The 26,793-nt window shown below is 37.6% G+C and overlaps 1 protein-coding gene across 1 annotated transcript in view; it reads left to right on the top strand.

Annotated features, from left to right (window-relative positions):
- MXRA5 (matrix remodeling associated 5) overlaps positions 1–26,793 on the top strand; it is a 417,732-nt gene that overhangs the window by 290,279 nt on the left and 100,660 nt on the right. The window contains exon 5 of the mRNA XM_044072449.1: positions 8,351–13,561. Within this exon, the coding sequence (XP_043928384.1) occupies positions 8,351–13,561 (5,211 nt within the window). The remainder of the gene's footprint in view (positions 1–8,350; positions 13,562–26,793) is intronic.

Genomic DNA, 26,793 nt, shown 5'->3' with positions numbered 1-26,793 from the left:
TGACATATTCCTCATAAAGGATGTTACAACAAACCCAGTGACATCTGCAACTGTCTCAATGTATGACAGCAGTATGTCTAATGTACACCTGTGTTTGTGCCTCTGTTCCCACCTAGTGATATAGGGGTTGATGCCGAGCTTACTGAGTAGGGAATGTTATAAAAGGCTTTGGCCAAATCAGTGTAGGCTGTATGTGTCACCTTGTCTTCATCCTTAGCTCAGGTGACTGATGACAACAGGTTGACCAGGTTAAATGAGCTGGTATGACCTACCCTTTACAAAGATAAACTATGCAGGAACCTGAGTCTGCAGATTCCTATATCCCTGTTTATTAGGTGCATGATGATGCATTCAGTAGCTTTGCATAACCGACTTGTCAGGCAGTTGGGGTGGTATTTCTCAGGGTCTGTAGTTACACCTCATTTGTGGGGAGGGGTGACTGTAGCAGTGCACAGTTCAGTAGGGACAATGCCTGAGGTGATGCTGTGTTTGAACAGGGCACACAGGTAAGGTGCCAGGTCACTCTGTAGTTCATGTAGAACACAGCCAGAGATATTCTCAGGTCCCATAGAGGCTGTAATCTTGGCCTTGGACAGTGGTGCTGTAACTTGTGCTCCAGTAATACTGGGTGCCTGGTGGTGTACTGGTATTGTGGTTGGTCATTTGGGGGGGAGGCACTGTTTGCACTCAAGATGACAGCCATTATATTGGCATTATTTGTTGGCTCAGTCTGGGAGGTACCATTGTCTAGTAGCTCAGAACAGTTCTTGGTATTGCCATGGAGATTCTTCACATAACTGTATGAGGCCTTGTGGTTGGTTTACTATGTGCTTCAAGTCTGTTATCACAGCTAACTTTGTAGTATTCGATGAGGCATCTCAACTATTCATTGAGGCTGATAAAAAGTTTATTTCCTGTCTTGGGACTTCACCTTTTTCCATATCAGTTCCCTACTTCTGCTGTACAGTTTCTTTATGGCAGGTGACCACCAGATCAGCTTCCGTTTTATGGAGGTGAGGGTCCTGGTTGTATTGGGTAAGGTGGTATCCATGCATTTATGTATGTGTTCATAGTGCATTGTTGTTTGATACAGCTGTCATGCAACTAGTCTCCAGTTCCATGGCTGACATGAGGTTAGCCACCTCTGATTTTATGAGGCCATAGTTGGCTTTGGAAAGGTTTTTCATGGTGGTTACCTGTGCAGTGGGGGTAGGATGGTTGTGGATTTCCAAAGGTGATTACTTTGTGTTCAGATATAACAAGTGAGGTGTTGGGTATTCGTGTACAGCAGCAATGTGTTCAGATATAACAAGTGAGGTGTTGGCTATTGATGTACAGCAACAGTCACCCATGTTAGGAAGGACCAGGATGATGTGATGGGCATGTGCATCGGTACACGAGTAGCTTTCCCACTTAATGGTGGGGTAGTTGAAGTCAACCAGTATGATAGTATTAGGTTGGACACTAATATTCTCCAGGGTGTTTATGGACATGTAGTGTGAGTCTTAGGACATGTATGGAGACTTATCGCAGGCTACAACCTGAACCACTGTCTTACCCAATGTCAGCTGTGCCTGCAGGATCTGTAATGCATATTGTTGGTTTACCACTCTAGAGGTGTGTACATCCTTTATGAATATGAAAATAAAACCACATTTGGAGCTTCAGTCCATGTTCTGCAATCAAAAGTTGTGCAATTAATTATAGGCTGGTACTGCAGACGTGCTTCCTGCTGCCTGTATTCAGGTCTCCGTTACAACACGGATGTCATTGTTCCCCATTTTAAGGAATCCTTCCAGTGAGTGAGTTTCCAGATTTAGAATTCCACTGTGCAGCAGCATGACCCTCTGATTGCATGTCTTTGTATCTGTCATATATTTCTGTATATCTATGTATACATATATCTATATCTCTTTCTCTCTCTCTCTCTCTCTATATATATATATATATATGTATATATATATATATATATATATATATATATATATATATATATATATATATATATATATATATATATACATGATACACACACACACACACATATATATATATATATATATATATATATATATATATATATATATACCTATATGTTGATATGAATGTGGATGTATGTATCTATCGCATTCTCTCTCTCTCTCTCTATATATATATATATATATATATATATATATATATATATATATCATGTATATATATATATATCATATATATATTTGTCCACATTTATGCATCTCCATACATATATACATGTATATAAAGACTACCTGACTGATTCTACAGACTCCTTTCCCTGCCGTTGGATGACTGTACTAACTGATATGTTTGGGATGTCATCACTATTTTGTAGGGCTCAGATGGTGTAATGGTACATTGCTTTGATCATAGTTTACAAGGCCCTGGGTCCAGGACTTGGCAGGCCTTATTATTTTGTTGCAAGGCAGAACAGTTTAGCACACACACATATACATATACACATACATATATAAATACATTTTCCCTACTGTTGAATTACTGTGCTGCATGATATGTTTGAAAAAAACATCAGACATATTTACACCTTAGATGGCTTAGTTGTAATGTTCTCTGGCTATGGTTTACAGGCTCCTGGGTTCAAGGCTTGCAAGGGCTGATTATTTTGTTGCTGGGCAGAGCAAGGGCTGTTGGATACAGAGTGATTAAGGCACTTTTAAGCAGCTGTAAGCGGGTTTGTGTGGGTTTGCACAGCGGTAAGCAATGCTAATTTCTAGTTAAATATGCTTACAGACATGTAGCCATAAAATTGCTTAATCTGTGTTGGCTTTGCTTAGCACCATGCAAATAGGCTTAATCCTGCTTATTACTTCTTAAAACAGCTTACTCCTGCTTACCCCCAAACTAATTTCTTTAAAAGAAAAGAAAAAAGAGGTGATAGGAAAGTGGTGAAAAGGGGGCACACAGAGGGAAAGACAATAGGGAAAGTAGATAGGGGTGTGCATGATGGGTGTAGGTTAGGTCCATAGCTGTCCATTTCCTCTACAGCAACAGCTGTGCATATATACTGAATTTGGAGGTATATTTGGCACTCAAACCCCTGAGAGAGGAGTGAAGACAACAATAATGTGCTGTGAAGCCAGTTAGACCAGATTACATGTGTCCAGTAGACATGTGTGAAAAATGGACAGCTATGTATGGGGTGAAATTTTTTTTTGGGAACAGATTGCCCGTTTTTTTTTCTTTTTAACATGAGAGTGGGGTGTTGGGGAAGGATAGTATATTTGGGGTGGTAGGTTGGGTGGGAAGACAGACAGGTCAGCATACAGGGGTGGTATATGACACATGTGGTGGGGTAAACACCTTGGATGGGGAGGGGTGTTTGGAAATCGGAAGCTCATGAGCCCCCAAATGGAAACAGTGGGACTGAGCTCCCCACCCATTGGCAGGCACCACTGTACCATCATGGCCCTGAAGGTGGACCCTGTAATTGCACCATGTGGCCCTCAAACTGGGGTAGCAGATCTTCAAACTCCTTTCAGAGCTAGCTATGCACCAATCCCCGTACCTGGCTTTGGGTGATGATATCCTATCCCTGCCCACTCCCGGAGGGGGGGACAAGCCCCACCCCCTGAGGTGGTTCCCCCAAAGGTGGTGCAAGGCTAGCAGACAATGAGGTCCCAGGGTGGGTCCCAGACATGCTGGGGCCTGGTGCCACAGCCAGATGAGGTGAAAGAGGTGGGTCTGCTGGGACTGGCCTTCCCAAACGTGCTACGGTGTTGCAGTTTTAGAACATGTGGATTAGTAATACTCAACACAATCCAGGATTAGTTATAACAGCATGCATAGATATTCCCATTAACTGAAAACAACAGATATGGAACAGTTGCATAGCAAACAGAACATATGCATATATGGAACCACAGTGGCCATTACAATGGCATGCAGGTTACAATGATAGCAACAGACCACCAATGAAAGTATTTCAACATGGAACATTAATAGAAACACATTTCAATATTTGTTGAACAATAGGACATATGTCCTAACAATAGGTTTGGTGTAAAACATACCCATTGATCTGTGTGTTTGGATTATTGTTGCAGATATGGTGGATGGGAGAGAGAGATGTCAATTAACAACTTGTATATCCTTGCAGTATTCACAACTTTAATGATCATTGCTCTAATCATTACTCTACAGGTATTATTACAATACCCTATGGCCTTGGTTTGGCCATTGGTATGTTTGTGCACAGTGTATAATTCAGTCATCATATAGCTACTTTCTACTTCTCTTACCTGGACGACCTGTGGGGGGAATGTATGTTAACACTACCTGACTGTTTCATATTCCCAAAATTCTAGTTAAAATTATGCATACAGCTTACTACTACTCCTGGGATTCAAATCATCATGGCTGTGTCTGCTAAAAATACAAAAATTTGTTTCATCAGAGTGAGCTATAAAGAAACTGTGTTTTTTTCCTTCAGTGTTTTCTGTCTAAGTCTCTCTTGGTTGTACAATCTGACCTTGTAGTTACAATGTTTTTATACAGACATTCTTAGACGTGTGGGAAACAGTGGTTAACACAACATTACTATTCAGATATCAGATCTTGGTGAATGCAACATGTCAGGCCATACAAAACCAGAGTAAATACAACCAGTCCAGGATTTAGACCTTTATTGGCAGGCAGTTACAGTTATCTTACCTGGAAGACCTGTGGAGGGAATGTTTGTTAACACTACCTGACTGCTTCTACACATATTCCCAAAATCCTAGTTAAAATTATGCATACAGTTTACTACCACTCCCAGGATTGGAATCATACCGGTGTCTGCTAAAAATACAAAACTTTGTGTCTCATCAGAGTTAGCTATTAAGAAACTGCTGCTTCTTCCTTCAGTGTTTTCTAAGTCTCTCTTGGTTATATAATCTGACCTTGTAATTACAACATTCTTATACAGACATTCTAGACATATTTTTATGTATCACACTGTTGGAAACAGTGGTTAACACAACATTACTATTCAGATATAAGATCTTGGTGAATGTAACATTTCATGCCATACAATACCAGAGTAAACACAACCAGTCCAGGATTTAGAACTTTATTGCCAGACAGTTACACTTTTATTTAAATATGACCTATATGGGACTATTACTGTCATATTGTCATGGGACTATTACTTTCATATTGTCTGGTTTGTTCAATACAAACTATACACATTTCTTATAATGTCAGGTGACATTCTACTCCTTTATTTGGTATGACTACTACAAGCAGGATTGTTACTCACCAGCCTTGCTATGCAGCCTTTGCAACCTACTTGCATGGGCTTCCTGGTTCACAGCCCACTCAGCTGGAGCTGTAATGAAAATAGAGAAACATTTATGCATACCTATCCATCACATATACAGGCTGGACTTTAGTAAAGAGTTATTGCAATGAATACTTACACACTGCTGGGGCATCTCACCACTCTCTTGCTTCTTGGACTCACTGTTCCAAGAGCTCCCTCTTCCTCCATTTCAAGTTGGCATAGTGGTACCTGACCTGCTCACCAGTCCGAAGGTACCAGTGACACTGGTGAGATCATGGGTGAGACTTTCCCAGGCTTCCTGTTTATACTGGGAGCCCTGGTACTGGTCCTGCAGTAGTCTTATGTCATGTTTTTTTACCAGGAGTCCTACCATGACCTTGGACTCCTGTATGCCCCAGTGCTGCACCCAAAAGTGCATGCCCTCTCCAACACCTGCTATACTGCCTACAGTGGAGAGCTTTTACCAGTTATGAGCTGTATTCCTGCCCACGGGGTTTAAATATGTCCAATTTCCTGCCCTTTGCCGTGATTGGACAGTTTTGAAAATGCTGAACTAAGCTAAACTATGGGCAAACCTGCTTTGCTAAGGTTGGCAGTGCTTAAAGGGGCAGGTTCAGCAGTGCTTACCAATGGGCAAATCCACTTAACTGGGCTACTCATTGCTTAGTATTCATATGTCCACAATGCTTACACCCAGTCAGCATAGCTGTGCAATGCTTAGCATTGCTTATGTTTTATTTTATTGAACTGCTGCCTGTATGGGATTGATTCATCATTCATTACATAATATACATTTTTATTTACATTCTCTGACATCCCCCAATGTGCTATAATTACATTTATTCATGTGTGACTATACTGTATGGGAAACTTGTGTTTATATGGGGGTTTCACTACTTTATTACACTGACACCTCACATCTGGGCCTAATACACTACTCTGGTTGAGAAATATAAGTTACTTCCCACATAAATATACAAATAAATTAAAATTGTAATGTTTACACATACAAAATGAAAATGGCTTTGGTGAGGCTCAAACTGCGAACGATTACATGGAAGGCATATGCTCTAACTGCTACACTATTGCACTTATGCTTAGGCTGGATGCCTATTGCTTTTTAACTTATCCTGCCATTTCAGCTGGGATAAGCATAGCTAAGCAATGAGCACACCCACACAGCTATGCCTAAACTTTATTGCATATGTGAAAAAAAATGTATTTGTTGCGTTTTTTACTTCATACCCTTCAGAATATCCATGATAATGCTGAACATGTTATTCTGTCAACTGTCTGGCTTTGTAGGGATGATTGTCCCTTATGGCTTTGTCCAGATTGATTACTCTGACGGGTTGGGAGGTGTGTGCTATGTGCTTCATACCCTGTCAAAAATGTATGCTTATGCTAAACCTGTTATTCTATCAACTTTCTGGCTTTGTAGGGATGCTTGTCCTTTATGGCTTTGTCCAGATTCCTTACTCTGATGGTTTAGGGGTTTACAAGCGTTTTTGCTCGATTTAAATTGCTGTACACCAATTTTGGTGTGCAGGGGGTGGGTGTATTGTGAGAGCACTACTCTCAGACACACCCCCTGCACTTGTACACAGAACCATGTCCATTTTACAGCACGGCAGCATGCCTTCATGAATATGCATGGAGCACTGCCTTGCTGCAAAAGAATGGTCCCGTTCGTGCAAGAATAAGCTATTCTTGCACAGAAGTTTGCTGAATCCCGGGGACTGTCTTCAGGCCATTCCTTTTATAAGTTTGTTTAGATGTAAGAACTGGATCTGAAGAAGTCTACAAGGATGAAAAGTTCTTTTCCCAATAAAACCTAAAAAAGGAATTATCTGAAATCAGCCTCTTTTTGAAGCAGGAGGATTTAGAACTGGATTTATCTTCTGTTTAGAATAAAATTGCTTAGTTGAAGGGATTGCTTTAAATACTTGGACATTTGTTGGTCCTGCATAGGAATTTCCCTGTACACGGCCAGGTTAGATTGGTAATAGTGGAGTCCCCACCCACAGGTGACCTTTGATTCTGTTACAGAAAATCTGGTACTTGCAGTTTCTTGGCCTTTTGTATAATGATTAAACTATTAACAGTTTATTGCAACAATTTAACTGAGGGATGTCGAGTTATAAGTTTCAGAGAAGAAAGGGTCAAGAAACTCAATGATACTAAAAGGAAAGAGAGGTTTTCTCTCATATTTGGAGAGAAAAGAGAATAAAAAAACAAGTAGAATGTGATGTGTTTTATGCAAGCTAGTCAAAGTATTTCATATACAAATTTCAAAGGAAAAAAAAGAGCACAATAAACTTCTTGCCATTTCACAGTACTGATCTTGTGCTATTAATGTCCTTTCTGTTTGACTATAGAAGCAAACATGTTGAATAACAAAAATATGTCACAAGGATAGGACTAAGGTAAGTCAAGAGATACCCAATCCACCTTATGTGACATTACATTTATTTTCAACAAGTAAAGCATCAAGTATGTAGACTGATAAAAGACAGCAATCTCTACATGTGAGTGTTGTATTGCAAGTCTGTTTGTCAGCATAACTGTTTGACATGTGAAACACTCTGCAAATACTCAGAATGTTGGAAAACTTGTGTCATCAGCTTATCACATACCAAAGATAATAAAGAACACTGGACTTAGAATTTCCCTGCAATAGGAAATGCGTGTTGCACTTAATACTGTATTGAGACATAAAAACTAGCAACCTAATTTGATCTGTCACAATCTTAAAATTTGCTTTGTAAAAATTTCTTTAAAACTTTGAAGTCAAGAAACAGTTAATGGTTTGTTTGTTGTTAAATGAAAAACTATCCTAGTCTTGTGAAATGTTAATAATTTTGCATGACACTGCACATGGCTAACTATGCTTTGCAGCTATAAAATCTAGGGCGCGTTAAATATCAGATACATGTTATGCTTCTTTTAAACAACACTATAATGAGTTTTTATTCTTGGCATTTAGTGGTGATTTATAATTTGCATAGTAAACTATATTACATTTATCTAATCTTTCTTTTCTTGTAGATGTGCTGAAGTGCAAAAAAGACAAAAGTTATGAAGATGGTCACCTATGCCCGATGTGCTCCTTTCCAAATCAATTACACAGAAAGCAGATTTTTAAACAAGATGAACTTTTATGCACTAAACCCATGATTGAGTTATTAAGAAAACAAAACCATACAACAGATCAGGAAGACTCTGAAAATGAATTGATTGATGAAGGCATCATTCCAGACGACTTAGGAAACATGTCTTTAAACCTGACAGATGAACATGGAAATAAAGTTGATTTGGAGTGCAGAATTAAAAGGCCTGGGGAATCTTCAACAGTATCCTGGAATCAGTTACATGCTGGATACATGGCTGTAAATGCAACACTTTCAGTTGATATCTTATGCCCTATAGACCGCACAAAATATGAGAAATTATGGAACCTCATTGCATATTATAGTGAAGTACCTGTAACATTACAGAGAGGAGTAATGATGAGTGAGCAGTCACAGTTGTGGAACAGATACAGACAAGAACAAGACAGTGATGGGATGTATTATACAGGTGTTAAGAGTTTCATTACTGCAACTCCTTCCTGGCTTATGCAGTCAGTCATAAAGCTTCGACTAAACAGACAAGAAACCTCAGCACGTAGTGCAGTGTTATCATTCTCATCTCATTTTCTAGAAACTGTGCAGACTGTAAATGCTGAAAGAACCAGCTGGGTTATGATAGAACATAATCAAAACAGTGAAACAGCGCATAGTACTGTCCTGGGTTCAGAATGTCAGTTAATATGCAATGTGCATTCATCTGGCAGTCATACAATAACATGGATACTCCCAAATGGGACAAAATTAATGGCTCCTTATGAAAGCAGTGATAAAAGAATTTCTGCCTTGAGTAATGGAAAATTGGTCATCAAGAAAATTGAGTTTTCAGATTCTGGTATTTACCATTGTATGGCACAAGTCAAAGGAGATTATGATACTGTTTCTTTTCGAGTTGATGTGCAAGATACAGGCATTCCATCTTCTATTACCGAGGAAGTCACAGTTCATAAATCTGCTGGAGACTCTGTCTTGCTGTCATGTAGGGCAACTGGAACACCTGATGCTAGAATAAACTGGATACTTCCAAACAGCAAGGTCATTAACATATTTGGAAATATATCAAGAGCATATGTACTGTACAATGGTAGCTTACTTATTGAAGATAGCCAAACTGCTGACAATGGATATTATAGATGCATTGCTGTGAATCAATATGGTATAGATTATCTTACTGTAAAAGTAACAATAGACAAGAAATCAGAACAGCAGCCACAGCAAAATAAAAAACGGAATAGAAAGCCCAAATTATTTTCTACCACATTTAGGAAAGATATTGAGATGAAAGATGGTTCAGGTGGGGGTGGTGGTGGTGGTGGTGGTGGTGGTGAGCCACAAGGAGCAAAGGGAAAACTGTCCTATAGAAAGAGTCATGATGATTCAGATGATATCAAGGAATTTGCATTAAACCAAGATAAGAATCATCTAGATGAACCATTTAACAGAAGGCTCGCATCTAGGAGAGGAATGCAGAAAGTTAAAGGTAGCAAAACAGCAGTTGGTCAAAGAGTGTTTCAGTCACGCCGTCGGGATCACGCTACTAACAAACAAATTGATCCAAAACAATGGGCAAGTATTTTGGCAAAAGTACGTGGAAAAAGTAATGGAATACAACCAACAAGTGCTCTGTCACCAACCGAAGCTCCTGTCACTACTCCTTTGTTCTCAGACTTGGAAATATTTCCTTCAGCTGTTGTAAATCCTGCAGTCATAGTAAATTTTAACTCCACGGACACAGGTGATGAGTCCTCAACTGATGATACGTACATTAATGAAGATGAATTACTTCCAAAAACTGTGCCAATAACTACAGAGGAAAGTATTCCTAGCCATGAATATAATTACTTAACCACTCACATTCCCAAAGATATTGCACTGAAAGAAAATTCAAAACTGGAAGATAAGATTTTAGAAGTAAGGGATTCTGACAGAAATGAGTCTCCTATTCTTTATAATAAAAATCCAAATTTTACATTTTCAACAACATCAACATATCATCAAAGCAAATTTTCTTCTCCTCCAGTTATTGCACAACCACAGACTACTGAGCTTGACAAAATGGAGTTCACAGCAGATTCTGCTGTATCTACAGAAGGTACATATAGTGGTGAAAAGGTATCAACACTGTCATTTGTTGTTGATGATGCTGTATTTCAAGATGTGACTGAAAATGTTCTTAATGCAGATAACTATGACATTGCTAGCACAACCGCTCTCACAGATTCTGAAGACATAGTTACAAATCCTACTGGACATATTTTATCAGTCCTTCCATCTTATGTATCTGATCCTGAAATGACTGATCAGAAAACTACTGAATACAAATATTTAAATCACCTGCCTAGTACATACACCACCCCAGCTGCTTACAGAAACCTCTTGAGTACCACTGTGCCACATAGCAGTGATTTCAGTAATAAGACAAGCCCATCTGGTACAGATAACCAGTTGTCTAAGGCTTCAAACATGCATGATCTACATTTAGATGTGGCTGCAACTTATGATACTGGGCTGTATGCATATTCTTTGACAAAATCAACAGAAATATTTAAAATAGATAAAGAAAATGCATATGAAGGTGCAGATGAAGTCATTCGTAAGAGTTCATCATCAGAAAAGGAAACAAGTACAGCACACAATAAGTTACGCACGAGGGTGCGCATTAGGAAGATAAAACATCCTAAGCAGAAAACAACAACCATCACTGAAAGCCATAATATTCCAACTTTACTAGCTACAAATGAGCCTCTAGGTAGTATCACGACATCAGTGACTGCAGCACTGGCAGAACAGTACAGGATTACTACTGCTTCATCTCCTCCTAATGGTGGAAATCATCGTAGAAGAAGGCCTTTTGGTAGAAGAAGATTTAGACCCAACAAATCTAGAGTGAGGATACACCATAGTTCCCAGAAAAATCATTTTATGACAACAAACCCCCCACTAATGCCAATCCCGTCAGTAAGCAAAATTCATTTCCAGGACCACTCTAAGGAAATTAGTATAGATACATCTCAAACTACAGAACAAATGGTTAATAGCAAGTCATTACAGCAACTTGCAAAAACAGAAAATCAAGATGCTAGTTATATTCTTATGCCTTTCACTCCAGAGTTGCCACCTTCGTCAACCTCTGTGCTAGGTACAGAAGTAGATACAACCCCTGCACAAACATATCATAACCCTCTTCCTGTTTCTTTTGCTGTGACATTCGCAAACACCTTTTTGTCATCCTCAGGGGATACTGATGATGCCACCTACAAGTTAGATGTGGATAGGTACCCCATTTTGGAAGAAAGAACTACCTCACTGCTATCTGCACCATTTTATGCCACTGATTCTGTTGTTCAGAGCAATTATTTTACTGCAACAAATGCAAAAGAGCAAAAAGAACCTGGTGTTTTAGGAAATGCTATTTCTAATAGTGGTAGTCTGGCTGTTCCTGAAATATCTACAGAATCAGTAATAACGGAGCATCAGTCATCACCAGAATTCAGTAACTTAAAAAGTACAGTGTTGGTAGATATGCATGCATCAGGTTCTGAAGTATTTGCAGGTCTGTCCTCAAGTGTAAACCAAATAACATCAAATCCTCTAGAGCAAGAACCATCTATGCCATTTTCTACAGACACTGATCACACTGCCATTACTGATCTTACTACTGAAAGAGGAAATACAATCACTACCTCTAGTATTATGGAAGGAAATACAATGCCAGACACACCTGGGAAGACAGAAGAAATGGATATTACAGAATCCAGTGATTTATCATTATTTACAAGTTCACTACTCACAACAGCCACATATTTAAAATATCCAATGAGCTCTTCAGTCCCTCATAAATCAGAAGACGCTTGGTTTCCATTTTATGTGCAGCATATTCCTATAAAACAGGAAAAAGGTAATGATATTCCATCGCACAAGACCGCAGAGCTTGCAAAAGCTACTACTGCTACTGCGACTACTGTACCACATAAAGTATATACTACCACAAAGATGCCTCAAGGTACAACACTTTTAACAAAGATGACTTCTAGAAGTGAAGTGAAAGTCATAGACTCAAATGAACTGCTGATATCAAAAACAAATAAGGACCCTAAAATCCAAGATAAATATAATTCTGGACAACAGGAACTTGAAACACAGCTGAAACCAGATGAGAATAAGCATACCAACAAAAAAACTAACGAAACAAGTACAGCAACATCAAGTATTCATTTGGCATCAGTGGAAAAGTCTGTGTCTGGGCAAAGACAAGAAACAGTTAATGTCTTGAGCAGTGGCTCTGCTCCAGGGTTTCCAAGGTATACCCCAGTGAGAGGTACTGTGAGACCAACTTTTCCAACAAGACTTTGGCCTCACTATAGAATACCTGGTAGACAAGTTACATTTACCAACAAACCTGAAATAACAGCACATGCTGCAACAGGTAAAATACAACTTACTACAAAGCCTCCTTTCCATCATAGAACAAATGCAGTATTTCCTAACATATTTGGGAACTGGATACCTAACAGATGGCATGAAAACTCAAGAAGTTCTGCAAGCAATCTCATTCCAGATAGCAGGGGGAATGCTGATAGAATACCAAGTATAAGTCAAGGAAACCCATATTATAATCCATATGTTAGATATCCTGCAAGGTTCAGCAGACCTTTCATAATTACAAAACTAAACACCACATCAAAGCCATTTTTGTTTCCTGCACCTATGGCAACAGAGAGGGACATTACAGCAGTTACTAGAATGCCTACACTTTTAAGTACTTACCATAATATTATTACAACATCAGCACCTAGAAAAGATCCCCTGAAACCAAACTTATCTCCAACCAAAGTGGTAGTTCTACAAACCACAGAGCCTCATTTAACTACCAGGACTCAGCTGCATAGACATATGCCATACGACCAAAATTTTCATGTGATACCTTTAGCACCAAAACATGAAAAGCCTTTTCACATCCCATCACCAGCAGCATATCCTTCAACTAATGTTAGAACACCAGGACAGAAGCCTACAATTACAACAACAACTGCTAACACTGTTTCAGTAGAAGCTGAAGTGGATGTCACATTACCTTGCAATGCATTTGGGAATCCAACACCTTCCATTTCTTGGACAAAAGTGTCAACAGGTAAGATAGTAAATATAAGCAATGTTTAAATGTGATTTTTAGAATACTCATTTCAAAATGTTCACTGGTGTTACACATCAGTCAGTAGTGCCTAATAAGATATTATACTGAGTTTTACAAGTAAAGTTATAAACTGAATTATAGTGCAAATTACACAAGCTGATGCCTGTGCCTAGAAACTGGAAAATGTTATATGGAATGGTGTTATGTGGTCCAGATTTCTAATAGGTTTGCTTTCTAAATGCACCACTAGCAAATATTTATCTGTGTTTTCTACACAGAAGCAAGTGTGCTTAAGAGCAATTTATACTCAGTTTTCTCTAAATTACTTATCAGGCTACACTACTGGGGTATTTTAACATAACTGTGAAATAGATACTTAATACATTCTCATTCTATGATCTGACAGTCTATTTAGAGCATTTGTGGACCCTCTTCTTATACCACTAAGATATCAGGAAAAACCTTTCAAGCTTAATAATATGTGGACTGATGAGGTTGGCTGAGCACAAAAATATGTTTATGACTTAGGAAGCTATTTTAGGTACAGTCTTCATGTTAAGTGATAAACTGTACTTGTATCTTATTGTAATTTCTGTCCTGGTTAGTACATTATAACATATTCTGTACACTTACAGTCATTTTTGTAGTGTTACATGCATTGAACTGCAGTGACATTAAAGTTATAGTAAAAACAGGCCATTTACTTTTTCTATGCCCATCTTAAGAAAATGCAGTTGGCAAGAACAGAGAATAATATAACTACAGCATTTTTGCACATGGCATTTATTGAAATTTCATTTCTATGTTATTATTATAACATTGGTCACTGACAAGACATCATTACATTTATTGGTACTTTTCCGTTATCGGGGCAATAGTTTCAATGTGATTGTTCAGCTGCAGTCCAGTTCCTCAACATCTCTGCTAACCACATATCTGTAAGAATTATTTATTTTAATAATGCAGTTAAAAAGAGGTTATTTTTAAATTTTAGACACCTCTGGTTAATAGACATGGTAAGCTACAAGATGACAGCTGAACGATCACGTTGAAACTGTCAGCTTATCTCCCTGAAATGAAACTATACCCACTTTGATTCCTAATTTCGTGTTTCTGTTTGTTTTGCTCAGCTTCCTTGTGTCACTAAACTACTAAGCTCCTTGCATTTAAAGGCATCTGTAAGGACGGAGTCACACCTGTAGGGCAGCGGTAAAACAAAGAAGCAAGTCTGCACTTAAAAGATGAACTTTGCACGTTGCAGGGCCGTTACAAGCCAAGTAACCGGTTGGCCTCTGGCTTTTACTCATGTCCCTGTTTCATCGCTCTGCTGGCGGAACTGAGTGAGAAGGCTTGTAGTGCTTGCAGATGTGTGAACTGAGTGACATCACGACTGGTGGGACATGTAAGTCACCTTTTAATTGAAGCCAACAGCCAGAGCATGCTGTTAGGCCCCTTCTGCCGGGCCACGAAGGAAAAAACGCGTCTTCTGTTCTGACTAATGCTGGGAGGGTTTTGTTCAGATAAACTTTACATCTGGCAGTGAAGTGTGTTTCTGTACTCTTACCCAAATCACCTGAACAAAAAATTAACTTTGAGGACTGGGCGCAGTATAACTCACAGAGGCAGGCAGAGAAATGACGAACACATTAGTTGGCTTAAATATGTATATATGAAGTATACAAAAGCGCCATTAACCCAAACTACTTTTCCTTCATCGAAACAACAACTGTGCGATCATTGCAGGTATGCACCTGCTAGCAGGTTAGAACTGTTGTCCCGATAATGGAAAAGTACCCATTTAATTGTATCATAAATTTGAGATACACAGAAAAATGTATCTAACCCTTACTCCTTCATGATCTTTGCTGTGATTTTATAGACATAATTCATAAATAAATTGGTGGAAATGTTTTCTTACTAGAGTATTTCTTATGTACCATAAACTACAAATGTTAATAACATTTTTTATGAAAAACTAATGATTCCTCCAGAAGGATTGTTGCAGCATATGATGAAGTTTAGGTCATTGGTACTGCATTTATGTTGTGTGTTCAAACTTAAGGACTAGTATTCAATAAAATACTCATCACTCACACATGTTGCCCTGTTTTGGCCAGTCAGCTCACTAGCAAGAAAGTGTAATTCAAAGACAGGTATGCCACAATGAGTAAAACCTCATTATTAGCTCAATATCATGTTTTTTAATTGAACACTAATGCTGTCTGATGTAACTGAGCTAATGTGCTCCCTAGCAACCTATGTACTGCATTAGCAAAGGCACTCCCACAAGTTTGCACACACACAAACACACATATTCCCAGGGTTCTACTTCAAATTGTCGACGTACCAGGTAATTGAATCCCATTTCATCAACACCACCTTATCAAATCTTCTTTGCCACCATGGAGAACCTTGCCCTTTTCCCACTGTAGTGCAATCTCGGAGTTGGTATATTTAGTTATGGGGGGTGTGGGAGCAAAACCCCCCACTTGGAGGGATACTTGTTTTGGTGTTTGTTGTTTTGTCCTGGTGGTTGAGTGGTTGTCTACCCTGGGTGAATTGCTGTCGAAGAAGTGAAGATTCAATGAAGTGGTGTCGATTAAATGGCATTTATTTATCTGGTATGTCTAAGATTTTAAGTAAATCCATTCCCAGATATATACCCATATCCAGCCATCAACAAAAAGCCTCCACACACTTGATTACATTCACAGAAACTTTCAGATATACACCTGCATGCATAAAATAACACACACACACACACACACACACACACACACACACACACACACACACACACACACACACACACACACACACACACACACACTCACACACACACATTCTGGTTCTTTATTTCCTACCTAAGCATCCTTATAGAACTATCGAGCATGAGATGGGCACACACACTCATGCAGCTTTATTCATCCCTCTACTGACAGACACACACACACACACACACACACACACACACACACACACACACACACACACACACACACACTAACACCCTCATACCTTTCTTTGCAGAATTTCCTGCACATTGAGAGCTCCCACATGAGTCAATGAGTGGCTGGTGTGATTTTACAGTAGTCACTTTTTCTGTCCTAGAATAAAATTGTACTCATCTGAATGAATCACTCTGTTGAGTAGATCAGGTGCCATCCATGTTTTTAGGGGAAAACACATGGCTAATTAGCATTAGTATCTTCTCCATACTGCTTCGTTGAGACCCCACAAGAGGAAAAGCTCACCAGTCTTTTAATTCAAAAGTCTTACTTCGATGTGAAAAACCTACAGAGTTACTTCTTCCACATCACTCAAAGCCTTTATGAATCTCGAGGAATGCAATTCTAGAAAAAAAGGAAGAAATTTAAATTATGCTGTTTTCCACTTTCTTTTCTTTTTTTTCAACATGCCTTTTTTATTGTTTTTCAAGAAAACAAGTGTATTCATATAAAAATAAGAATAAATATAACAGCTCATATCCATAATAAATGTACAGTTCCAACTATAGACATGCTCAGATCTCTAATCTACAGGGTGGTTTAAAATTAACACTGAATGGAATAATAAAACAACTACTTTTCATCAAATTGCTTACAATTTAGTGTCAAAATTATATTGCACTAAAAGTAGATAATTTAATTGATAACAATGAAAAACTGAGAATACTTTGTACAAGTACCTTTTGATATATTTAAGATGAGTGAGAATAAAATGTCCCTTCTGTTATCAGTATTGTATAGCTGAACTAAAACTCTGGAGAGTAAACTAGTTACAAGTCTTGACATGTTATATGCATCAAAAGATCCTTTAAATGAGATAATAAAAAAAAAAATCATAAACCCTGCATTCTCAATTTAGTGGTGGTAGAAGTTCCCTCCATGCGTTTAATGTATATAGTTCAAGGTCATATGGTTCTATATCAATACTGGTAATCTATGTCAGAAAGGTATGGAATAAGTGGATGTTCACATCTGCTCCTCTAGGACCGCCATGCATTTCAACCAAAGATCAACTTTTATGCAACTGCCACTATACAAAATAGACAAATTCCTTGCTAAACTTCACATCAGGCCCCTCAGATCCATTTAGATTTTACCAAAGTAGAATTATTTTCCTTGCTGTATGTCATTCATTTCTAACTGACAATAATGAATAATGCTATTATATTATAATCTCACTTCGCTACATTCAATAGAATTTAATTCTGCATAGAGTGATTTCTGAATTTATTCTGAGCCTAATTTCCATATTAGCTGCATATTTTTTTTTCATTATTATTATTAGAAAAGGGACATCTGAAATATATGTTCTCATGAACCAGTTTCATTTTCATGGCATTTCTAATGCAGATAAAAGCAGTCTGGGTATATACAACTCATGTTTAAGAGTATAAAATAATCTATGTAGAACTTTCCAGGTAAATATTTTCCATTGTCAAGGCTCAAAATGGACTTTGAATACCTGAAACAGTAGATCATTGCCAGTTGTCTATTCCTTCCATCCAGAATGATGAGATTTGGCCGGTGATGGTCTTCAAGTGGCTACAATCATTTTATAGATCAAGCACACTATAACACCTCTTTCAGTAGCCATGTCTGATATATTTCATCAGTTAATGTTTGAGTTACTGCTGCAATACTTAGTAGTAGTTTAGTTTCTGAGCTGATAATATTTACAGAAGTCTGTAACAGAGTATATTCCTCTCTCAGTTGTTTGAAATATGTAGAATAAACCATCCCAAACAACACATCTGTCACCTCATGCTCCTCTGCTCATTAGGAGCCTGTTACAGTTCTGTCTACTGCTTGGGCATGTTGAGTGCTCACATACATCAGAATATTTATTTTTGCAACCCTGGCATTTAAGCGGGACTTGATTTTGTCATGTAAATGACATATAATAATTTAGAGTATAAGTTCATTCTCATTGCTAAGAATATTTGTTCAAAAGAACTTAGACCAAAGAGTTTTTTTGTGCCTGTGTTTCTGTTAAACTGTCTTGCATCAGTCCATATTTTGGTACCAGAGTCCCTGGAGTCATTACACCATCCTGACCCTGTTGCTTTGGACCTGGTTAGTCCATCAACTTCAGCTACCATGATGAAATATGTGACACTTTCAAAACCAAAGGATTTGGAGTCGAGTGGATGTTGGGACCAGCACCTCAATATCAGGACTTCAGCATCATCTTGGGGAGCCATCTCTTATTGTACCCCTTTTGGTGTCAGAGACCATGGCCTTCAAGGTGTCAGTGCTGATCCCCTCAATGTAGCTTTCCTCTGTGCTGATCTTGGGTTTGCCTTCTGTTTCACTCACTTATTTCTCTAAATGAATGCAGAGGATGCTTGATGGTGGCTTCTGAGATGTGGCAGATGTGGGATCTGCTTTCAAGTTTATGGAAAAAGTCATAGTGTCACCTCCAAGAACAGAATTGCATGCTACTTTAATGTTGTGTCCATGCCATGACACCTAGGCTTCTGTGTATCAGTCACTCCATGGTTCCTTGGGGCAGTAGAGAGGAGGTGGTCTCAAGAAATCTGCACTGGTGCAGTCGGAGTCATCTGAGGAGTTGGACTGACCCCACCCAACATTCCATGAAAATAGACATGTTTGAGGAGCTATATTGACTTCCCTACAGAGTGTATAATATTGGATGATGATCTGGATGATAAAAAGGGTTACCCTTGTCTCCTCCAGAAGACCTTACCTTTGATGAGATCCTGGAATTAATGTGTTAGATGGGTTTTGGCTGACAGATGGTCCTCTAAGAAAAAAGGAGGTTATGTTTGAGGCCTACTGCTTGGCACCCTCTACTTCTTGGGTAGTACTTGTGCTGACTGCCTAATATATTTGGCTACTAGTGGACATGCCAGGAGCCAGATTTTCCACAGTCCATTCTTTGCTAACTGGACAAAATACCCCCAACTCACCCCAATACAGGTGGTGCTGGTCTAAGAATTCTAAAGCTAACTACCATTGTGACTGCTATGACTAAGAAAGAGATAACAGAAGATATATCTGTTGTCCATCCACCCAATAAAGAATCCAGATGGGAAAGTAGGCATATTTTTGAGGCACATTTGCCCTTAGAGCCTTGAACTATGTCATATGCGTGAATCACTTTCAAAGGCGTCAAACACAACAAGCTTTAGCCTCATATCATCAGTAAATTGAGAGCAGTCTACTCTGCATGTTGCTGAACATCTGAAGTCTACGTGCTGAAAAAGGTCATTATCCTTGGTTAGCCTTCATTAATTTATGTATACAATCCCACTAGATTGCTTGGTCAAACCATATGAATGTAAAAAGAAAAAAAAGTAAATCTGTGCCCCACATCTTAAGCTCTGTTATCTCAGTCTATGAACAGTTAGTTTTTAGGAAAGTACAAAAAAGCATTAACATGAATTTAGTAATTTTAAAAAGAATTTTATATATAATTTAAGAACTACAACAGACAGTGTAAAAATTTCAGCAAGTTAAAAGTCATCATGCAGTAGCATTATATTGTTAACATAACACTAATTCTAGATGACACAATATTAGAAAATTTGAAAATCTGTTCCTAATATACATAAAACCCCCTCAATATCCACCTGGATGACAGATTATCAGCCTTGGAAAGGATTACTAGTTGAGTAGATGTTTTATTAGAATTTATTTTAAAAATATATGTGTTTAAATTAGTTTTATATATAACAGATAAAGTTAATTTGTTGCAGAAATGAAGTACAATTACACATATTTCTGCTTTTACAGAGCACAGGTGGATGTGCCCTATCTATGTACTACAGTTAAACCTGCATTTGGAGTAGATGCATGGAAAAGGTTTTGGCGTAATGGCTAAGGTCTTTATCTTGCTGATACAAGGGACAGCATTTGGTTCTGACCTCTGGATTTGGCTAGGCTTATAATAGTCTGCAGACCAATATCATAACTATGAACCTATGTATGTCCCAAAACTAATTTTGGTTTTAATTTACTCCACTACTGTTTAGTGCACAAGTAACTTAAATATGGAGGGGCGTGCATATTTACAACAGGTAAGCATAGCAGTAGGGCATAATTCACCACACATTACAGCAACTTGTTTATAAGGCATTTTGACAAAAAATAATGCATTCATGCTAAAAATTATTTTTGTGAAGGTCACTTTTATGGTCACTTTATAAATGATTTATTGCTTATACTTAGTGGAGACCAATATGAACTTTTAAGATATTTTGAAGGGCTTCAGCAAAATGCACTGTCTTTTCCCAAACATATCAGTACAAAAAATATTCTTAGATGGGTTTGCGGTGGGAAATCCAGCACAGAAGGTTATTAGTATGTTACGTGTTAGAGAATTCAAACTGTACTTTCTTATCAGCAGATGATATGCACTTGCCAAACCTAACTGTAGCATTGCCCTATTCATAGTTTTTGAAAACTGGAAAATACTACAAAAACAGAGTACTGGAAATCAGAAGTGAATTATATGAAAGAAATATTGTGGGGGATACAGTGGTTTAGTGTTATAAAATCTATGGATGGGGTGGATCAAAAAGTAGGGAAAAAGATATCTCAGCAAAGCCAAGATTGTCTATATTAGCAACAGGATTATATATAGTTGCAGTCCCAGACATCTGATATTTTACTCATAATTAGCACTTGTAATGAGTTTTCTGAGAAATTTAAGGCCATTGTTGTAAATATTTGGCATTTTCTACAATCTGATACACAAATGGCTGCTGAATTATCAGATAGTTTTTTTCCCCTTATTCAAAAAAAAAAAATGTCCACAGACTGTAAAATGTGTCCAAAGATTTTGAAAGCCTTAAGAAGTATCACAACGTGTATTGTGTGTGTATGTGTGTCTGTGTGGGTCTTTGTTTGTTTGTCAAAGAAAAACCTGGAACATTAGTGATTACAGTCATTTGTTAAAGTTTGTAAATGTGATATAAAAGTCTAGTTAATGTTACAGGTCTGGTTGCACCTGTAGTCTCTGATACATAATCATGGAGAAGTTTAAGGCAGGAATTTGAAAGCATTTAATGGAGGTGAATAGTATACTTCCTTTAAATGTACTGGCTATACATTTGAATGAAGTACATTGAGGATCTACAGCAGATTTAAATGCACTATTATTTTTGCAGTCAAGCAAGAAGACAAAAAGGAAACAATTTTTATTGAACTATGAAGCAATGCACATCATTACATTTGATACTTTGTTTCCATATAGATTGCCTTATTAAACACATTTTCTTATATTTTGAAATACACATAAATAATTTAAAACTTGTACCTGAATAATTTAATGTGATTTTTTTCCTGTTGGTGGAGTTTAACTGAATGATAAGTAGGTATGCTACATAATTCGTGTTTTACCTTCTTTTAACTCCATGCAAGGCAACTTGCCAAAGTAAATTGTGCATAAAAAGTGAGTAATTGGAAAAGGTAAACCAAAAACAATTTGTTATATTTTTAGGTATGTTACAGTATCATTGTTTTTTATGTTGTTATATATCTTTCTGGCCTATGCTGTGACACACATTGCTTCTTCTACTCTATGTTTTCACATCATATTTGTTGTTCCATTTCCTTTCCTTGGGTATTATTTCTGTTGTGCATCTTTGTTTCATCATCAAAATGATATATAGTCTTCCATTGGGTAATCTGTAGTGCTACATATAAAACATAAAGAATTATTTTGTTTTGCCCAGGACCTTATAATTTACCTCTTGTAATCCTCTGTTCCTACAGTGAATGTTCTTCACTATTAACTGTATGCCCTGCTGTCTAGCAAATGTTTTACTCTTAATGCAACTGTAGGAGTCTTCACAAGTCTTATATTTGTTCATGAATGTCTGTGCAGTGCAGCATAAAATGACTTTCTAAACTTTTAATTAGGCATATCCATAGCCACTTTTCTGTTGCATATCTTAGCTATATAATGAAAATAATTTTGTAACATTCAGCACTGTTATTCAGGTTTGAGTAGCATTAATGCTGAACATTACCTTCAGTAAGACTATTTTATTACTTTTGATGTTTTAAAATAACATGACTGTGAGTGATTGTTTAAGCGTGGGTGAGGTACTGGCCCAGCCCAGGTGCAGTACATAGACAGGATGCTCATGAACTACAAGTCTTGCAGCTTCATTTGCCTAAACATCATCGTTTATTTTGGCACCCCTCTGTGCTCCTTCCAGCTGACTATCAGCTGTGTTCTTGGGTTGCTTCTATAGCCCATTTTACCTTAATGCCTTAGGTACTTGCCCCTGACTGGGACCAGATAAGTTGTGGGTCAGAGTGGAGCATCTGGCAGCATCACATATGCTGTCTTGAATACCAAAGGGTTTTTATGTGTGCCCTAATTGAGCAGAGCTACGGAAGTCACTTGTATCACCACACGCTGTGCATTTCACTTTCTATACATTTGTATACTAGGAAACCAAGTTACTATTTCAGCTAGAAAGGCTGTGTTTGAAAGCAGAGAGCAGTAACATGATTAATTTGAATCATTGATATGGCTATTGGTAGTTGGTAGTTTATATGTGACAATTTGGAATACATTACTATGCTTAGCATTTATTTAACTGTCCTCACATTCAAACATCAGGGAAGTGCATAGAAGGTGACCAGGTTTTGATGGTCTGGGTGAGGAGGCAGGCTGTGTGTGAAAGCAGATGGCAGTTTCGTGATCAGTATTGAATGATCACTGGCATGGATTGTCAGTGCTAGTGCTTGTGTCTAATAGAAATGAGTTGAAACATGTTAATACCATTATGTATTTTGTTTTGCATTCAGTGAAGCATAACACATGTAGAGAATTTTTTGTCTTTGGGGCAGGCTTTCAATAAAATCTAGCTGCAGTTAGATGCTTACTGTCTAAAGGTCACTGATATAGCCTTTTTAAGGGAGCTGTATATATCCTGAGAGCAGTGATATAGCCTTTTTAAGGGAGCTGTATATATCCTGAGAGCAGTGCAACTATTATATGATTTCTTCACATTTGATGTTTGTGTACACTCTCAGAAGAGTTTATGTTCCACCTGAAAAATATGTGAGCAAAAGGCATTGAAGCTAGTATTTATTGTATGCTTAGAACCACAGAGAATACACAACTGATGGTTTGGCTATCAGTTTTATACTTTGAATACACAACTGATGGTTTGACTATCAGGTTTATACTTTAATAGACACTGAAGTTATAATAATAAAGTAAATGTGTTGGATTGACTTCTCAACAAGCATGCAGTGTTTTACTTTTTATCACAACAGTTGAATACATAATATATAAAGTCATAGACACTTTTTTGTTGTTCTTCTTCTGCTATAAATCAAAATATGTCTTTATCCATAAAAGTGATGCCTTCCAACATTTAAAGTGATGTACCAGAAAGCAGGGAAAGTATAACCAGAAAATGTGATGTAGCATTCAGATGTTGAATGTACATCCATTCTAGTGATTTTAAACATAAAAACACAATCTAACTTCAGTTTATAATAGAATCATTAGATTTGTTGTTACAAATTTTACTAAAAAATGTCAGGCTGTTTGGAGGTATAACCTTGCATTAATATCCTCTGGCAGCAGATGTACATGACCATTAGAATGTTCCAGCCTGCCAGGTCCCATTATTCTGCATTGATTTTAGCTCTGAAAATGCATATGTACTCAGGATGGAGGAGCACAGCTAATATCCAAAACATGTCCTTAATGTGTTATTGTTATGTCAGGAGTTAAATAAAAAAATATATATATATCATAATTGTTTCACCAGGTAAGAAAACATCTTTATTATTGCATCCAGAGCAAAACTATGTTAATAATAATATAATAATAATAATAATAATAATAATAATAATAATAATAATAATAATAATACTAGTATGCTGCTGAGTAAATCAGTACTTAGGTGTAGTGAAATATTTGTAGCTAGAATGAGACTTTTGAATGTGTTTTGTATCCATGTATCTTATTAGAATTGCCTGATTTTTTGTTGTGAACTACCTCAGGGGGACTGATAACTAGATGCCAAATAATGCATTATTGTAGCCTTTGGGAATTCAAGTACCCCAGGGAACTACCACACTGACAATATGTCCCTAAGAGTTGACCCAACTGTTTGAGATTTGGGAACTTAGGGGGATAGTGACCTAACTTTTTCCAACATGTGCCTATTGTAAGAAAGTCCTTCTATATTGTACAGCTTGTAAGCAAATGGATTGTATCTAGATCTAGGGTTTCATTGTTTCCTTTTACTCAGCCCTCGTTAGGCCAGTCATTGAACATAATGCCCCCTTTAGCATGCATCTGTTCTGACACATACAAGAACTGGAAGACCTACAGAGATACCATACAAAAAGGATACACAGCCTGAGCATCATGTCCTACATGGACTGAATCAAATCCTTGTCACTACACTTAGTATCCTATGGACTGCTAAGAGGTGACCTGTGTCTGACATACAAGGTATCCTCCAACCCATTACTGATGGATTTGCTGCACATAAGCAAGACAAATGGCATCGGAAATACTTGGTCTGGGGATTTAAACTTTTATTTTGAAACTTCAATAGAATAGTTTGTAGGGGCAGATATATTATGCAGTGGATAACACTGCTATGAAAGAGACTCTCAATCTACATAAAACAAAGTTCAACCCTGCCCATTTACAATTGCAACTTAGATTTGTGGATGGGAAACTGAAGATTTACCCCAGGACTGCCCTCTGTAATGCTAATGGACAGATGTAACATCTAAATGCATTATAACATGCATCGGTCCCCCTCAAATTATCTATGGTATGATCCAGGTTATTGTCTTTAGAGATAGTATATAGCTATTGACCATGGAATGGTAATGGGATAGATTATTTTGAGAACAAAAAGGGAAATTGGTTAGGCTTAATGTGGCTTGCAAAGGCAGCTAGCCCATATCTCTTAACCTTTTAGCTCATGAAATCTGGACAAAGACAAAATAAAGGAGGGACGATGGCTCAAAAATAGGGACAGATTTTAAATATTGCTCTTATAAACTTAGAGCATTGTTGGAGTAACAGGTTTTGTGTTGGCATGCATTTTCTGAAGGATATGAAGTGTGAAACTCAAATGTTTGTCATTATTTAGCGGCTTCAGTCCTCAGTAATTGGTCAGAAAACTACATATTTTTTTAAGTAACAGACCAAAAATATTAGGCAAAAATCTGGATATTCTGCAAAAATCTGGACAGTTGGGAGGTATGGCTAGCCTAGTACTTACCTATAAACCTATATCTCCTATACAGAGGTACCGCATCAGTTTTTCAAAAAACTTTTGATATAGCAATCTGACATTATATCTGGTGTCCCATGATGGGCTGTTAAATCTGTGGCAAAAAGGCCATGTGAAACTAATGCATATCCATCCATCCATAACCCGCTTCCCCAATTTTATTTTTTGCACATGGGTATAGGGTATCACATCAACAATGACCATCATCTAGGGTGAAGGCTGACTAAATTCTCATTACATTGGAAGTGAAAGTGTTCTCTTACTACATAAACTGTGTGGCCTAAACTGCATGTACTGATAGAGGTAGTGTGCTGCTCATGGGATATATACAAATGGGCTATTAAAGACATACCAGTGTTTTCAGTTACATGGCTTCTGAATGCCAATGACTTTTCATTTTTTACTTTGAAAGGCTTATGGTTTTACACATTGAAGACTTTAGGTTTAGCTTAGCTTGGTCTTTCTTGGTTTCTTGGAGTTTTTACCTGATGCAATCCATGTCTATTTCTCTCTCTCTCTCTCTCTCTCTATATATATATATATATATATATATATATATATATATATATATACACACACACACACACACACACACACACACACACACACACACACATATATATCTATATAAATAAAAATGTAAATGTTCGTTTGTTCAAAATCTTTAATCTCCAAAAGTTCTTCACCAATTGCTTTGAAATTTTCACACAATGTTGCATTCGAACACGCGCGTGTTTTTATATACCTACTGTTATATAGATGTCACACGTTGCATTTGAATATGTGCGTGTTTTTATATACCTACTATGGGTTCTATACATTTGTATACAAATATGCAATTTTACATGTTTTTGTTATAACTTTCTTACTTCTTTTTCAGTGCAATTGATCTGCTTTAGTTCATCCAAATAATGCTTCGCAGAAGATCAAACTTAGGCCGTCATACTCGCGGAGTGGAAGCAGTGTG

Source organism: Protopterus annectens, chromosome 5.part0 (assembly GCF_019279795.1).
Source record: "Protopterus annectens isolate FY-2018-M chromosome 5.part0, PAN1.0, whole genome shotgun sequence".
In the NCBI taxonomy this organism is placed as follows: Eukaryota; Metazoa; Chordata; order Ceratodontiformes; family Protopteridae; genus Protopterus; species Protopterus annectens.
Note: the sequence above shows the minus strand (reverse complement) of the source record. Positions and strands in the feature narration are given on the sequence as shown.